Here is a 17,863-nt window from a genome sequence, read left to right on the forward strand (position 1 = left end):
CATATTCAGCTTTTAAAATTTCCATTGGATGATATCAGCAGACCTCCTCTAGGATTTGCTTGTCAGTCTGAACGCATCTAGTAATACAAATATAGCGAGAAGCAAAAGAGAGGACTGCCCATTATTTGAGATTAAAGAGCAGAATAATTGAAATAGAAAGTTTGACCCAGTCACCTGTATTTCACACAGACACGTAAAGCAGGAAGTAGGGAGGAAAGTTTGGTTGATTAGTCAGATAATAATTTAAATGGAAATTCACTAATTTACAGCTTAAGCTTTACTTCAAAAATACAACTCAAATTCTTAACTATTTGAACAAATTTCTATTCAATAAAAGAATAGTCTTATTGGTATACTTTCATCAGCATATCCAAACAGCAAAGATAGGAGATATGCCTGTCCCCTCTTTCTGAAAAGCTATGAGTATTAAATTGGAATTTATTATTTAACCATCACTTGTGGTTGCAGTCAGAATGGGAGAATTATGAACAATGTCATTATCTTAAGAAGATATCTTAGAACAATTGAGCTGTATTCAGACTTATTAATTTGATAAGGCATGAAACTAGGATCACAAATAGGCACAGGCCTGGCAGTGCTAAGCACTCTACCATCTAGGCTGCATACACAATGCTGGGAACCTACGGGTGATGGGGAACCTATTTGCGATGGAAGAGTCAAAGAGTAAGGACAAGAAGCCAACACACAGGTAGTCAACATGACAAGGAAAGAATTCTGGACTCGAAGTTATCAAGAAAAGGACTCCCAGCCAATAACCCAACCTGCACTGCTGAGTTTGGCATCAAAAGACACCATAGAACAGATTGTCCAATGATGGGTGACAGACTGATTAGCTTGTAGATCATGATGGCTTCAGTGCCAGCTGGGCAAATAGCTGCTCAGTGTGGCAAAAGTTTTGGAATGACCACTGAAGAGTACAGAGAACTTCATAAGTGCCTCCTTAAATTCCAATTCCATTACCTCTTGGATCGACTGTGATAGAGAATGGGGTCTGTATTCTCCAATTAGGCACCTATTGAGAGCATCCTGCCCAGTCCATGCATATGTATTTCCTTCCATAGCAGCCAGGGGAAAACAGGTGAACCACAATCCTTTTGGCCTAATCTAAAGCTGCAATGTTTCCAAGCCACCTGGACCCAGAATCAGTGGAATACTCCTGGAGACCATAGTCTATGAAAGGTTGTAGGTCCCTTGGGCTTTTAAGTGTTTGCACAGTTAGGTAGCTGTCAAGCAGGACAGTTGGTGATGCAATTTTGGAGTCAGGAGCCTGGTCCTATTTGGATATTTAAGCCTTAAGTACTTCTAAATACTTGACAAGGCTAATGCTGCCTATATCAAGCATATTTCTAAAGCATTCACTACTAGCCCAGTTCTTTTAGTTTGTAGCTTGAACTGCAAAACTCAGTGAAATAAAATTTCACTGTGCAAAGAAATCTAAGTTAGATTTGAGGTAGCAGGCACAAAATAAGTGACACTGCTTACTGTCATTATAAGAGCTTCAATAAAGATCAGGAAATTTCAAACACATTAGAATTGCTGAAGTTGTTCAGGTTACTATCCTTTTACTATAGACTCAAACGATAAATCTTTCATAACAGAGCAGACATGCTATACTGACTACTTCTGTTCTACAGAAGTTACTAGTAAGTGAATCAATTCATTAGAACAGCCCTCACACCTACAGTTTTGCAGCACTAAGCTATATTACACGTGATTGGAAATCCTTCTGATAAAACAAGTTTTCCTCTGTAAAAAGTAAACTGCATGGAACAAAACATTTACGGATAGTGCAAGAAAGTGGACAAAAGTCGAACAGTTTAGACTGACTGGAACCCTGAGAGCTTTGGCTTCCAAATTTTGATTTCTTTGGTAAAGTGTCTGGCTGGCTACACAGAAATTCTGTTGGGAGCAGCACCTCCTTGCAACGTGATTTCAACATTTTAAAGCTACATTTTCAAGCTATATTTTCTTCTATGGAAAATAATTCTTTTTTTTAACCCACTATGTTTTGGCGCACTCCGCACCTTTTTTTTTTTTCTTCTTTTTTTGTGGAGGAGGAGGAGTAGTAAAGGGGATGGTGGATAGAAATGAGGGAAACACTGCTGACCAGTTCTGTCTACTAACTCTAATACATATTAGTGATAACAAGCTACATAATGAAGTGCTTCTATAGATACTATATATTCTATAGAATATATCTCTATATATCTATATATAGATACTATATATTCTATAGGCACAGAAATGAGAGGTACAGACGGAGTTAGCGAAAGTAAGTTAGGAAATGCGTATGTAAAAAAAGGCTGTTCTCCGAACTAGGCAAGGAGAAAGTTTTAGAACATGATTAAACTATGCAATGAATCTAAATTTCCTCTCCATTAAGTAACGTTTCAGAACTATAACAACTGATTTTAGTGGTAACATCTCTGTTATTAAAAGAAGGAAAAAATCTGCCCCCTCTTTGTTTGCAAGTTTTTGTTTTAGGAGAGCCCTGCATGTAAAGCAAATTCAGAACAGGAAGAGAAAGAGCTGTTTGACTCGAAGTCATACACGAATCTTTCCCCAATGGGTCAGAAGCATCACAATTATCAAGGACAAGGAATTGAAAACATTTAGGTTTTCTAGGTTAACTCTCTTTGATCTATGATGAATGAAAGAAATAAAATTGTAATAAAACTTTGTAAGACATGGATAGCAATTCTCATCTCTCTGAAACACCTAGTCAAATTTGTTTCAGACTTCCTGAAGATAAGTTACTCTACCATCAGGTCACATATGGAAAATATCAGACTGACTGACTACATTTTTACAAAAGTGTACATTTCAGTTACAAAATCATGGAAAGCTAATGTCTCTGTAATAAAACAGTACTGATATTTATAAGCTAGTGATGCTATTAGCTGTACTTAAATTAGCTGTCACTCCTTATGACTTTTGTGAAAGTTTTATACAACATTCCAGCTGCTTTCTATCACAGCGTCCAACATGACAAAGATGATTATGAGAGATGCTGTGAGGTAACCCCAAACCAGAAAAAATACTGAAATAAGATGGACATATATGTTGGAATAGAACCAAATAATTAAGAATGGTTTCGCTTGTTATATATTTTCAGCTGCCAGTTGCCTTATATGCACATAAGCAGCCTACCTTCAAAGGCTGCTTTGCATTACTAATACAAAGTTTACTGTATAAAGCAACCAAATAAAAATTACAGAAAAACTTCATAGCTAGAAAAACATTATCTGGAGTCTGACAGCTTTCAAATCACAAAATTCTGTAAACAGAAAAAAGAAAGCGATACGAGTAAATTAAAATTCCACTATGTTAACAGAGGAACTAATGTGGAATTGAATGTCATCCAAAAATTACTCTCAACTTAAAATGCTATATTTATGTTTAATGAAATAATGTAAAAAACTCCAGCAAAGCTGAGACAGTGGGAATTTTTCTCTTTTACCACTAGCAAAAGTATTTTACAGAATACAGATGTAGCCAGCAAGCCTCCAGCCTCCTCCTTACTTTTAATCATGTATTTTGTCACCCTACAATATCACCCTGCAGACTGTAATTTCTGGCTTTTTATCTTCTTTGTTCTGAAGTATAGTCCTTGTATACCCCACATACCCATTACACTCATATGAAAGTTTACAAAATCACAGATCCTAATCTTGCAAATGTAAATAAGTAGATTTATACCAAATCTAACTTTTCCTATACTAGCTACTTTTAACACCAGGAAGAAGGAAATACCACCACATTTTATCCCTTAAATAGCACCTTTCATTAGTGAAACAACATACCTTGTAGATTTAGAGAGTAAGACTCAGCTGCAGTTTAGGACACTTATATTTAATTCTCAGAAAAACAATTCTATAAACATACAGAAGCGAACTAATTAAAAAAATTCTACAGAAGAAAACTGTAAAGGGAGCTTTGCAATCAATCCTAGTGGAGGTATTCAAAGTGTTGTAGAAGTTCTTTAAAGAAACAAAGTTTAAAGCAGGTAAGATACAGACGCCTCACATGAAAATGTCATGTTTTCACTATGATCTGCTATATGTATTTTGTCTCAACAAGCCATAGTCTTTACTTTTATTCCTCATCTTAGTAAAAACTGTTTATTTTCTAGTTCGAGATATTCTTCATACTTGAAACCACTATCACTGAAATCCGTATCTCAAAGCATGGCTCACGGCAAAAAAAGTAGCAATTTTAGACCTGAGTGCAGGTTTATTTCAAATGCACATGATGTTACCATCAAACTGTAGGTATTTCCACTGCTGTAACTTACTCAACAAAACATTTCTGCTTCATTGAAGCAAAGAATGCGTTTATTTCCTGGAACATGTAGAGGCTAGTTTCCAAGCTCCACATGGAATGGTATCCTACCCCCGACCTGTCCCCCTCCAGCTTCCCATGCTCCTTGCTTTATCTCATGAAGACAATTAGAAGTAGTCCTGGAGAAGGAAGAATGAGTTTGGCTGGATATACTGGATATATTTTTTAAAGATAATATAATAGTGCAGATAATTACAAAAAAAAGGACAAGGCTGTTCCTTTGGTGGTGGTTTGGCTGTAAAATGCTCTTGGTGCCTAGGTGTTTATTTCCTCTCTTCCTTGACTCTCACAATTTATTCCAATTTAACTGTTTGTACAGCCAAATTCCAGACTGAATTTGCACATAACAGGGGAACACCACTGACTGTAGATTAGTCCAGAAAGGAACAGCAATGTGGAAGTGCTAGGAACTATTTTTTTAATACAGCTCAAAAAAGTTCAATGTGACAGGTTCTTCTGCTTAGCAGAAAGCCTGTCGAGAGGCTAAAGGATTCTGGTGACTGATGCTGCTCTGCATTTTGAATTGAACAATACAACAGGAACCTCTTGTAGGGATAGCTGATGTAGCCAAGCTGATAAAATAATCTTATTGCTTTAATTTTAATCTGCCATCTTCTTATGACCAAAAGAAGATAAGGAGTGTGGTTTCTAAGGTTTTTTGTTTATTTGCTAAGACAGACTAGCTGAAAACATAAAGCTTGCTCAAAGAAAGCAATGGGATCTTTGGAAAATCTTCTGCTCCTTACCCCAGGCTTTACCACACCTCTCCTTCACTTGTGCCACCACAAGTGTTCTGGGGTTAACAAACCCATTAGATTTAAAAATAACCTTAAGAAGAGAGTTACTTCAATTCTTTTTATATCATGGATAGATTCACAATCTAGCTTACTGAAGAGTTTCATTAGCAGTTTAAGCATAACCATTGGGGAAGCACAACACTGGCCTGAGCAGACAGGAGAGTGAACCCTGCAAGCCTAAATTGGTGCTGAGAAAAAAGAATCATTAAACCGTACCTACGTCACTGTTTCTCTGCTGAACAGATACCAGTTTGGGACAGTCTATGCTACCTTCCATTTCAGAAATTACATCTTTGATTGATTGGGTTTTCAGTCTAGTTCCCAGTTCAAAGGACTCCTTTTCTGTCATTAAGTTGAAAAAAAAATGTCTTCAGGTGAGAAAAACGTCTTCAGTTTACAAAATGAACATCAATAGTAATTTTAAAAACATGCTTTCATTTCTAATCTAATGTTTAGATGCTGACCCTATATATAGGATTGGTATTTACAGTTTATTTACCTGAACTAAGCAAATTAAAATATAACTATATCATTGTGTATTTAATTTTCTGACATCCTAAAAACACACATAAGTCATTGTGTCCCCTTTAAAGTTTACACAAAGGTGATAGCAGTTCTCCTGGCCTCTAATACTCTCTTTACTTGTTCATTACTGAATCCTTTCAACTTTGCCTCTAGCAATTCACAAACTCATTTTTTCATGAGTAAGTATTTAAACCAGATCTGTTTTAAAATGTCTACAGAAAGAAAGAAGATAAAAGCAAGTATTTAGATTTATAGCTAACCGGGTAATAATCAACTGCTACTAGTGCTGAAAGAACTTCATCCATGTCTCAGCTTTAACATGAACCTTTAGTCCAGGTAGGGGGCTGTGAGCCTTTGTGCCCTTATGGTAATGTTCTTAAGCAAACAAAAGATTGCCACACACCTCACAGGACAATTAATTCATTGAAACAGGACATTTAAACTTTTCCTTTTCACCTGTAATATAAATGAGTTAGCTGCACTAATATTTGACTTTCTGTTTCACAGTGGAAAGAAAGAAGGATAAGAAAGGCAGAGAATTAGAACTTAGTCCTCTGGACCATTGAGAACCTGCCCCATACACTTAATGGTCTGTCTCCATTTAACTTAAAGTAATGCCATCTTAAACATATTAAACATCTTAACTATCAAAATATACTCATTAGGTGGAAAAAGCTTGCTTTCACACACTGTTATTTGTACTTCCATGTAGAATCATGTTTTTGACTTGGTCTTAAAACTGAGATATTTCCACCTATTTGATGTTAAGAAAAACTTAAACAGATTTCAGTTCATTTACCTATTATTGTAGGAATAACTTCCTAGGCTGCTCTGAGGCAGGCATGTACACTCTTCTAAACTGAGACAGCTTATGTTAGAGATCTGAAGAACCAATATACAAATTCCAAACAAAAGCCTTCCGAAAACCACAGTGACATATGGTAATTGTACTTCATGGTAAGGTTTCCGTTCTTTAAGATTTTAATGGTTGGTTAGTATGTAAATAAAGAACATTTGAATGATTTCAAACTTTTTAGTATTGCTTCTGTAAAAGCTGGAAATACTTGCCAATTCTCACAACTTGCCACCAGAAATATGAAAAACAAGCAACTGTTAACAGCTCTGTTATTTAGTCAAAGGCTTTGTCACAGCCATGAGATTAGGGAACAAAGAAGTCTCTAATCTGGATTTACCATTGCAGTTTGTTCCAGAGAAAATGCTCTTCTCCATGAGGTTGTCTGTTGCTCACTTAAAATGAGTAGTAGCTTCCTAACTGTTCAATTTAGGATCCAAGCTTAGGCTCAATTACAAAAGCCAAATCACTGTAAACTAAACAATTTCAGAAGACTTGGTAATCATTCTTTTACCATCTTTCAAAAATCAAAATTTGTGATTTTGGAAGAGATGGAAATACGCATATGAGTCACAAACTACAGTCAAAGTGAAAAGATAAGGACGGTAATTTCTTCTTCTTCCCTCTCTTCGATTGCCCCAGAGAGCAGAATTCATGTTTGAATAGCATGCTTTCTTAGAAAAAGGGAACAAACAAGAAAAGAGGAAAAATTGCATAAAATGAATTCATGAGTGAGATATCCTAGATCAGAATAATACTGTTGCACTTCAGATTTCATTAACTTTCTTTTTTTGTTAAAGATAAAAAGAGAGTAAAAACAAATGAAGGGGAGAATACTTAATTTGATCAATTGGAGGATTAAAATAAATGTACATATGAAATTGCCTGTTTGGGTTCAAACTCTGTCTAGAAATACCTTCTGCAACTCATTGAATTTGAAGTGATTTGCTCCAGTAAGTCAAGATCAGCATTTCATTCTTGGCATCAAAGTCCGTAATGTTTGCTATGAAGAACATACTTTCTCTAAATACTTTTAAGATATTATGTTGTCTACACCATAAAAATAGTTGAAAATTTTTGAATTTACTTTCTAGGCTTACGTTAGACATGGGCAGGAGTTACTGTTGCAAACATTGTAACTTATTTGACTTATTCTTTTTCTAGAAATCTGATTTACTAGTTTTCAATGTTGCAATCTTTAATAAAAATTAAATTATTCTGATTCAGAGGTATATAATTAAATTCTCTCAAACCATAAGAGAAATGCACAGGAAACCACATCTATAGAGACTTTTACTATTAAAGATACTGTCTGAGAATCTGGTTTTGTAAGTTTATTCCCCAAAGGGCACTAAAACTAGAATGGAAACAAAACAAGGAAGTTTGGCTCATTTGAAAAACGACTATCTAAGCAATATATGAAATGCTGAAGAATCCTTATTTCATTAAATTTAATACAATATAAGACTATTTAAAAGTATGATTTTAATGCACAATAGCATATACTTGACTATAATTTAGGACAATTAAAAAAGAAAGAATGTTTATAAGAAACAGTGTGTCCTTATTAAAGTAGCATGAAGCATTTCAGAAATCTGACAATTCATTCTTTCTATAAATTGTTTCTGTTTGGAATAGGGGAAAAAAACTCCCAAAACATAACTTCACAGTTACAGAAATAAAAAAGTAAACCCAAGGTTTTCCACAAGATTATGTTGAATCAATTTTATTTTTCATATTATAAAGCAGACAATAAATGCAACAAGAATAATTCACTCCTTTACTTGAATTAAAAACTTGATGGGATGTAGACCATCAGTAGTCTTGGAAGAAGTAGTAAAAAGGCTTCTGTTGCAGAATAAAGAGGTTCTCTCCTTTTAAAGAGATTCTAATCCTCTCATTGGCCAAAAACAAATACAGAAACTAATTACTCATTTCCTTCTTAATGTATATAGTACTATAAAGTTATTTATTTATATTGTTCTCTCTCACTGTAACCTTAGCACGAAAGTTATTTTTAAAGTTATCAACAAATTACCCCTTTTGGGTGTCAGGAAAGAATTCATACTCACTGAGGCCTACCTGACAGTAGGCAGAGGGTCTAGGAAGGCTGCCTTTCTTTTGGCATTAACAGAAAACAGAAATGAAAATTAATATGACAACATCAGAAGTGGACTCAAGTCTCGCTAATCACGTGGTATGACAGGAATGTTTATCCTCATGTGACTAGTTATATGAGGGAACTTTGCAATAATAGTGCTGGACCTGCTTAAGTGTATTAACAAAACCATTTACTAACAAGAAAATGAGCCTTTAAAAGAATTCTTCATAACTGTAACTGTCTTTTTTTGCCAAGCTTTTAAGTTAAAACAGAAAACATTCTAAAGCAAAAAAATTTAATCCCACTCCAACAGGAGGAAAAGAACACTTACAGTGAGGCTCATAGGGAGGAGGAGGATCACCACAAGGAACACACTCCATGTCTTGAAAGCCTCCAAGCTTAGTCTTCCTATAAAATCTAGAAGTTAAAGGAATGAAAAGACAGTTAATTAAAATCAGTTATTTTTCCTCACAAAATTAATCAGGTGTTTTAACAAAATCCTCTATAACTGCAAACTTTTGTCAATCTGTGTCCCAATGCAAACTATCAGGAAATAGAAGCAAATAAAAGTAAACAAAAGTACATTAGATATTAATTAATAGTACACCAGTAGATGTAAAGTAAATTGAGGAAAAATTCTAAATCTGTTAGTCCAAATGCATAGTCGCTATAATCTTATATTCACATAAGAAATAAACAATTCTGGAGGCTTCACACAGAAATCAATATCCTGTTTTCCACATAGATCACAACATACAAGACAAGTATGATGAACTTACATTATGCAAGCTTATTTACACATTTAAAAAATAAAAGTGAACTGATTAATCTACATAACTATGCTAAAAGAAACAAGGTATTACAAGGTAATTATCACCACTGACAGTATATAATGGACTATACATCAATGCTTTCTAGTTAAAATCCCTAAGATATCCCCTAGCTCAGAGAAGCAAAAATCACTCATAAATTGGTTCGTTTATGGTACTTGTACAGAAGGGCATCCCCCCAAAAAAGTTTTAACATGCTGTGTGACAAAATCTTCAGAAAATAAAATTATTCTGACTGTTTTGTAGAACAGCAAAACAGTAAAAATGGCTTTTTGGAACTATATTTTAACAAACCAACAATCTCTCTCTGATTCTTTGTTCTCCTCCAGGAAGACCTTAAACCAAAATCACAATGTGCATGGACTGTGAATGCAAATTAACGAAGTGACCACATGAGTCCCAATTTACATTATCCAATTCTCCACTTTGTTTTCATATTCTCACTTAAACATATACTTTAAAAATTCTAGATAGCAAGCATTTGAAGGTATGAAAAAATGGGTATTGCAAACAGAAGTCTCAGTCAGATGGTTTAGATAAGTAATAGCAGTGGGAGGCCACAAGCAGTAACAGATGAACAATAAAATAAAAAACTCTAAAGCAAACTAACCAGCCAGCTACTCATTCCTAAAGAAATTAATGCAAAAACATTAAAAGAAAAAAAAAAAGGCTGTCATACCCAAGGAGACATTTTATTTTAAAGACCCTTCAAGAACTTTACTATTGAATTTATGTTTGAAGAACTAACTTACTATAGTGACAGGCAGAAGCCTACATTCCTAAACCAGCGAACAAGAGTAGTACCAAATGAAAAAACAGAACTTCAGTGTGTTATATTTCAAATTTGTATGAGAGTATGACATCCTCTAAAGAACTTATCTACAACAGCTCCCTAATCAAGTAGGTCTGTCTGTCTTTCAACCAGTTATTAGTCACTAAGCTAGAATCAATAGCTGTGTTCTGTTCAAGATGAGTACATGAATTGTTTTCTGTAGTGCTAGTGGCACATTAAATAAAAGGTATTAACTCTAATGATGTTAAATTACTAACACTGCAAATGCCATTAAAGTATGAAGACTGTACCAGCTAAAGCAAACAGCTTTTCAACTGCTCAAGAAACTCATGCTTTAACAATGTGAACAGAAACAGATTCATAGGCTGTAAGACTGAAGGGGCCACTGTGATCATTTACTCTGAAAGAAATGTGTTAATATTTGTTTTTAGCTGACATGCTCACTGTAGCGTTCTGAAGCTGAACAATAGGGAATGGCATGTTGGAAATGCATGCAAAACAGACATAAATATGATTGCCGAGAGGTAAAACATTAGCTAAACCATTTGGTTTGGCCAGCTATATCCTCCATTTGCTTAGGCAGCATCTAAACTGATGGACAGGTATGAGTGGTGGCGTGTTCTACAGTTCTGTTCCCCAAAACGTCCAGACCAGATGATCTGTGACTCCCCTACCCATGACTCCCTCCCTCCTCATGTTTCCAACTTTTCTGCCAGTAAAAGCAGGTTGTGGCAACAGTTCTCATTTTAACACATACTCAACACACGTATCTAGAATACATTCTAGATCAGAATACTAAGAAGCATTTCCAGGTCCCCCACTTTAGATTTACGTTTAATTCATGTTTTATTCTGGCTTGTTTTTTGTTCCTTTCTCATCTTCCAAAATTTATCTTATGTTGTTTATACCACAAGAAGAAAATTTTCTCCCTGCTGACAGCCAAATGAGCCCTACAATACATATATATTAATGTGCAATAAGAGCATAAATCAATCCACTGGCTGCAGGTAGTATCAAAAGTGGTTGTGAGTAACATCTAATGCCTGGGGCTGCACCTTCTTATACCGTGACTTAAACTAACATTAGTTACCAAAGCTTTACTAAGTGTTTTTAAATGAAAAGACCTTGCTTCTGGCTTGAGAAGAATAACTGTAGGAGCTTCAACAGTGTTCTGGTATTTGATAGCTGGTATCATAAAAAAAAGTATACAAAAATAAATAAAATTAAAATGGCTGAGAAATATATAGGAAACAAATGTATGAACTTTTAAGCATCTCTGAAATATATATACCCTGAAAATACAAAGGCTGTTACAACTGCAGATCAGTTCTCATAACCTACTCCTATCAATTAAACTACCAATCCATAATTCAAAATAGCATCAGAAACGCTTTTTAAAAAATTCATGGCAGGTCTTTACAATAGCGGAACTTGGCCACAATGTAAAGAATAGCCTTTTGGAGATCTTAACACTTAATACTACAACAGAGAAGATTAGCAACAGAGATCTGGGATGGCTGGACAACAAACTAAGCACAGCTCTTGATTTATAACAGCAGGTTCAGTAAGTCTCCACACTCTTACAATTTGTTCCAAAACAATTCTTTCAGATCCATTTATGATTCTCAGCCAGGATCATGCTCTATGAATCTACCAACATGATGAAGGAAATTCAGGAGCATAAACCACAACCACTACTTTTGACCTAAAAATACATGTGTATGAGAATTATTAGGCATTGACCTAAGAAGGGGAAAAAAAGCAAGCAAATAATGTGATCAGTCTTCAAGAAGGTTATTGTGTATGTTTCCAAATGTTCAATTCTTTGTAACAATGAAGTAAATTACCAGTAACACTCAATATTTTGAAGTATTTTGCTCAGGCGCTGTATAGACAATACTCTCATAGATCAGGTAGGTAATTATCAAACCATTTTTATAGAAGAGATAATTAAGACTGCAATTCTGAAATTTTGTGCTCAGATCATACAGTAAATTATTGGCAAGGCCAAGATTAGAACCTAGGACCTTCATACATACATAAAGGGTACAAACATTTATCCAGAAAATATGAACAAACAAATGTTAATGCAAATTAATTTTGCATTTGTTCAAGTCTCATCTTCAGAAATGGACTTACCCTGGTAAACAGTCTCCACATAGTGCATTGCTGGTGGCAGAACAGTTGGTCTTCTGAAACCGGTTAACTAATGCACAATCCAGACAAGGCTTGCACTTCTGAAAGCCCCAGTCTTCCTTGAATCTGTTTGGCCTGCATGTCATGCACTGTGCATCCTCCCCATAACCAAAGCCGCATTCCTGTAGGGATTAACAAGCAATAGCAAGCTATTCAGTCACTGAAAGCGTGAACAAGAAGAGAATGCTGGGATAAAATGAAGACCTAGTGTAATTATTACTGAGAGTAGGTCTTTCTAGAGACAAAAGCCATCCTTTCAGCAAGTTCAAATGTGTCTTCTACTGCTAATAATCTCCCTTACTTCTATAAGTAATACTTAGTCATCCACTTTATTCATGAAATCACTGTGTATTTGAATGATAAAGGGCTTCAAGGACTCCCACAGTTTCATTATTACTAGCTTATGGTAGAATTATTGAGCTGTCTGTTTTTTAATTAGGTCAGTCATGTGAAAGTGCAAAAACTGGGACAAGTGAAGTATAAAGGCACTTACTCAGTTACAAAACCAGCAAAGAAGCACTTTGATATTAAGGTTCATAGCTAAGGTGAATAAAGTTAATTGCCAAAGAGAGTGCACTGATCTTCAAAGGCTTAGAATTTCTGTTACCAAATAAAACAGAGCTGGTTAATGACCATCAGCTAGGCATGAAACATTGCTTAGCCACTAAGAATTTCAGAAACTCAATCCGCTCCAGTTCTAACAGTTCTTAAACTGTTGGAAAAGTTTAATAGCTCTGTGGATCACAGGGAGGCATGGTATTTTACTGTACAAGGAGTATCATTATGGTTGCTTATCTATCCCAAATTTAGCTGTTTAAAGAAATTATTTCCATTCATTTGCAAAAGGACACCTAATACAACTGACAGGCTGCAAAGAGAAACACTTCACCCAAAATATGTAATAGTTTAGGGACTGAATTCTATAAACTGATTATTGAGAACTATCAATCCATTTCATTTTTATGTCACTATTTCTCAGATTTATCAAGTTACTAAGAGTTGCTATTCCTTCTTCTCATCTGGATATCCTATTAATTTTTTTGCAGTACTTTGGAGTTAGATTTGATGCATTAGTGACACACCACAAAATGGCAAGAGGAATACAACAAATCGCTGGAAAGGACTTATTGAGAAGGGAGTAGGTGGGAAAGGCACAATGTGAGGACCTCTTTCTCCAGTATGTGGTCCCAGTGGAAGAACAGGGCATCTTCCCAGTGGGAAAACTGCAGGAAATCTTCAACTGGGGCAACTTAAGGGAAGGTTTCCACCAGTTTCCTCCACAACACATGCACGTTCAATGCATATAAGTAACTTTTTCCAAAGTCACCCACCTAAGCAAATGTGCTGCAGTAAAAAGCTTTGAACCTTACAAATGCACTCAGGATTCTTCAAAGTTTTGCACTGAGAAAGCATCTATGGAACAAGCTATGTGATGGAGTTGGCCAACACGCTATGTGATGGAGTTGGCCAATATTTGCAATGATAAAGTAACAACTTCAGATGCATTTTACTGGACATTCTAAGAATTTTCAATTTTCTTTTACGTTAAGAATATCTTTACTGTCCTCTGAAGAACAAGCACTCAAGTACACAGAAAATTAACAATTCTAAGAAAGCAACTACAAATAGACACTAAGAATAGTCTTCTTCCTCTGTCTCTAGACCCAGGAATTTAAAAAGTAATTTTTAATTTTTGTTTTGTTTTGGTTTTTAGCGGAAATGTAGTTTCTTAATATTGACTATTATTCAGATTAAGGAGCAGGCAGACAAATCATTGCAGTTAGTAACACAAAAAAAGCATACTACAGTTTCATACACTGTGCAGCACGCTCTTCCCGTGAGATACTGACACTAATAAAGCTGGTAGACAAAAGGGGATAAAAATATTTCAATTTTTTTTTTTTTAAATTTACTTCAACCATAGAACATTTTCTACCATTTTATTTCAAACCTACCAGTTTCTGCTAGGGATCGATGCCAAAACAATCGAGGTTCTAGGAGTTCTATTTTGTGTCACCTAGAAATATCTTACTGTGTTCAGTTTTACACTCAATTTCATTTATGCAATTGCATAAATGTAGCTTTTGTATACAAAGCTACATGATTACCACCAGGGACTGGAACCAGACTAACTTCTGTTAGGAGATTTTGCTCTTCCTAATTCTAAACAAACTTTTTCACTGAATCTCATTATTCCTTAACACATTCTTCCTAAATACCTATTCTTTACTCTTTCTATTTAGATCACCCAAATAGTAGTGTTATAGGATATATTATATAGCTCAGTCAAACCATGTATATTTGAATCTTTTGATAAATCACTTGGAATCAGTCCCTCCCAAGTCCTAGTAAACTTTCAAATATAAGGCTTAAATTAACTTAATTAGAAGTTTTCCTTTCCAGACTACCTTTGATGTTTCTGATCAAAACCAAGCAAACACCAGGAAATAAAGTTAGAATTAAACACCTTCAACTCACTGGCCCAAACTGCCAAAGCTTGAGTAAGTTGTTTCTAGCTCTATCAGATCTGCTTTGCTATAGTTGGATGTATGGACATATTTTAGTGGTCCCTTGTAACATAAAATGGTTTACTTTAAAACTATAAAAATGGTGGATGCAATATAAAGAAATCTTCTGCCCAAGAAATTTACAGTCTCCAGTCTTTTCAAAGATGGCTTCTAAGGCCTTGCCAGGAATTCTGCAGATATAATCCATAACAACTACAACTTTATGTATGTGCTTTTTATGTTCACGTAATATTTGAGGTAGTTAACTGCCTGGCAGGTGCAAATAAATATTTAAGCTTGTAAACCAGGCAGAACTTCAAACAGATCTGTACTCATAATTAACCACATTCCCAAAACTGAAGGATATGATTTACACAATGGATTCAAACCCTTTAAAATCTTGGACTTTATAATTTAGCAGTCCAGCAAAGATACAAACAATTGACTGTTCATGTTTTATCAGTACATGTGCAATACTGATGTGCACCAGTTTTCTTAGAGCTCTATTTATGAAGTTGTCAAGTTATAAGGCTGATGAGATCTGAATAGTTCCCAACTCCCCTCATCCCTTCTATCCTCCCACTCATATTTTTAAAAGAGGGCTCATCTCCTGTGGCAGTTTACTTCAGGACTGCAGAAAAGAGAAATAAAACTTGTAACCTCAATTTGCTAGATTTCAAAAAACCATTTTTATTTTTGTGCCAGAAAAAAACCCACGAGAGCAAGTAAATATACGCTATATTTATTTCTCCTATTGTAAAGTGTACTGTTAAGAACACTTAGCCCACTCTTCCCTTTCCACTTCCCCTTTTCAATGCTACCATCAATGGTACCAGGTAACATTAGTGAAGTATTTCTCTCTCAAATGATACACAATACAAGCCATGGAAACCCAAACACTAATTTAGAAAACTGCACTAACATTAATTTTTAAAAAAATCCTCAAGATTCAAATGCAATTCTATTTTCTGGATATTTATACAGTTTTCACTATCACAGTATTGTGACATGTCATTACCTTTAATGTATGTATCCCCAGAACAACTTTGTTCAGAAGTGGGTTTCACTAAGGTATCAAGTGAGATGACTGGTCAAGGCCACCTACGAATCTGTAGCAAACTAGTTAACTAAACTCATAACTTAGTTTCAAGCTAAAAATATTAGAATCATTAAGGTTGGAAAAGACCTCTAAGATCATCGAGTCTGATTAAAAGCATACAGTAATACAGACACCTCTTCAAGTACTACCTCGGCAGCGTTAAAATTTCTTTCAGTATATACTACCAAACACTGATTCAGACAGAGTGACCAAAAGTACAGCAGACTATAAAGGGTAATAGAGTTAAGTGGTATGGTTTTTCCCTAAAAGTTGAATGCAACGTAGAAAGTAGATGAACAGTAAATTAGATTTTAAACATTCTTTTAATTAAAATAACCTCTAATTTAATTTAAAAAAAGTGCTTTCGGGCATTATTAAGACCGTAATCTGCAAGTACCTTTTAGAATTTGTTTCTAGTTCCACTGATTATCCACAACCTACATAAGTCCCTAGACAGTACAGCACAGAGAAGTTCCACTTAGGCCATGATGATTACAAGAATATTTGAGTATTCTCAAGAAAAAGCCTTCTAGTCATTAAGACACTTTTAATTGTTGTCAGGTCATATAACAGGTTGCAGCACTACACTGGTGATGGGAAATGAAGTTTTTAGTAATCATAGAATGGTTTGGGTTGGAAGGGACCTTGAAAGGTCATCTAGTCCAACCCCCCTGCAACAAGCAGGGACACCTTCAACTAGATCAGGTTGCTCAGAGCCCCATCTAGCCTGACCTTGAACATTTCCAGGGATGGGGCATCTACCACCTATCTGGGCAACCTGTGCCAGTGTCTCACCACCCTTATCCTAAAAAATTTCTTCCTTATATCTAGTCTAAATCTACTCTCTTTTAGTTTAAAACCATTCCCCCTTGTCCTGTTGCTACAGGCCCTGCTAAAAAGTTTGTCCCCATCTTTCTAATAAGCCCCCTTTAAGTACTGAAAGGCTGCAATAAGGTGTCCCCGAAGCCTTCTCTTCTCCAGGCTGAACAACCCCAACTCTCTCAGCCTTTCTTCATAGGAGAGGCGTTCCATCCCCCTGATCATTTTCGTGGCCCTCCTCTGGACCATCTCCAACAGGTCCATGTCTTTCTTGTGCTGAGGGCTCCAGAGCTGGACGCAGGACTCCAGGTGGGGTCTCACCAGAGCAGAGTAGAGGGGCAGAATCACCTCCCTCGACCTGCTGGCCACCCTTCTTTTGATGCAGCCCAGGACACGGTTGGCCTTCTGGGCTGCGAGCACACATTGCTGGGTCATGTCCAGCTTTTCATCCACCAGTACCCCCAAGTCCTTCTCGGCAGGGCTGCTCTCAACCCCTTCATCCCTCAGCCTGTATTGATACCGGGGGTTGCCCCGACCCAGGTGCAGGACCTTGCACTTGACCTTGTTGAACCTCATGAGGTTCACACAGGCCCACTTCTCGAGCTTGTCCAGGTCCCTCTGGATGGCATCCTGTCCCTCAGGCATGTCAACTGCACCACTCAGCTTGGTGTCGTCTGCAAACTTGCTGAGGGTGCACTCGATCCCACTGTCTATGTCATTGATGAAGATATTAAACAGTACCGGTCCCAATACAGACCCCTGCGGGACACCACTCGTCACTGATCTCCATTGGGACATTGAAACGTTGACCACTACCCTCTGGATGTGTCCAGCCAACCTATTCCTCACCCATTGGACAGTCTAGCCACCAAATCCATACCTCTCCTGCTTAGAGAGAAGGATGTTGTGGGGGACTGTGTCAAAGGCCTTACAGAGGTTCAGACAGATGACGTGTGTAGCTCTTCCCTTGTCTATTGATGT

At 36.2% G+C, this 17,863-nt stretch overlaps 1 protein-coding gene across 2 annotated transcripts in view; it reads right to left on the reverse strand.

Moving 5' to 3' along the window:
• TNFRSF19 (TNF receptor superfamily member 19) overlaps positions 1–17,863 on the reverse strand; it is a 60,781-nt gene that overhangs the window by 25,904 nt on the left and 17,014 nt on the right. For both annotated transcript variants that reach the window (XM_075139925.1, XM_075139926.1), the window contains 2 exons: positions 12,401–12,579; positions 8,970–9,055 (listed from right to left, as the gene is read on the reverse strand). In XM_075139925.1, coding sequence (XP_074996026.1) covers positions 8,970–9,055; positions 12,401–12,579 — 265 coding nt within the window. The remainder of the gene's footprint in view (positions 1–8,969; positions 9,056–12,400; positions 12,580–17,863) is intronic.

This window comes from Calonectris borealis, chromosome 1 (genome assembly GCF_964195595.1).
Source record: "Calonectris borealis chromosome 1, bCalBor7.hap1.2, whole genome shotgun sequence".
NCBI lineage: Eukaryota > Metazoa > Chordata > Aves > Procellariiformes > Procellariidae > Calonectris > Calonectris borealis.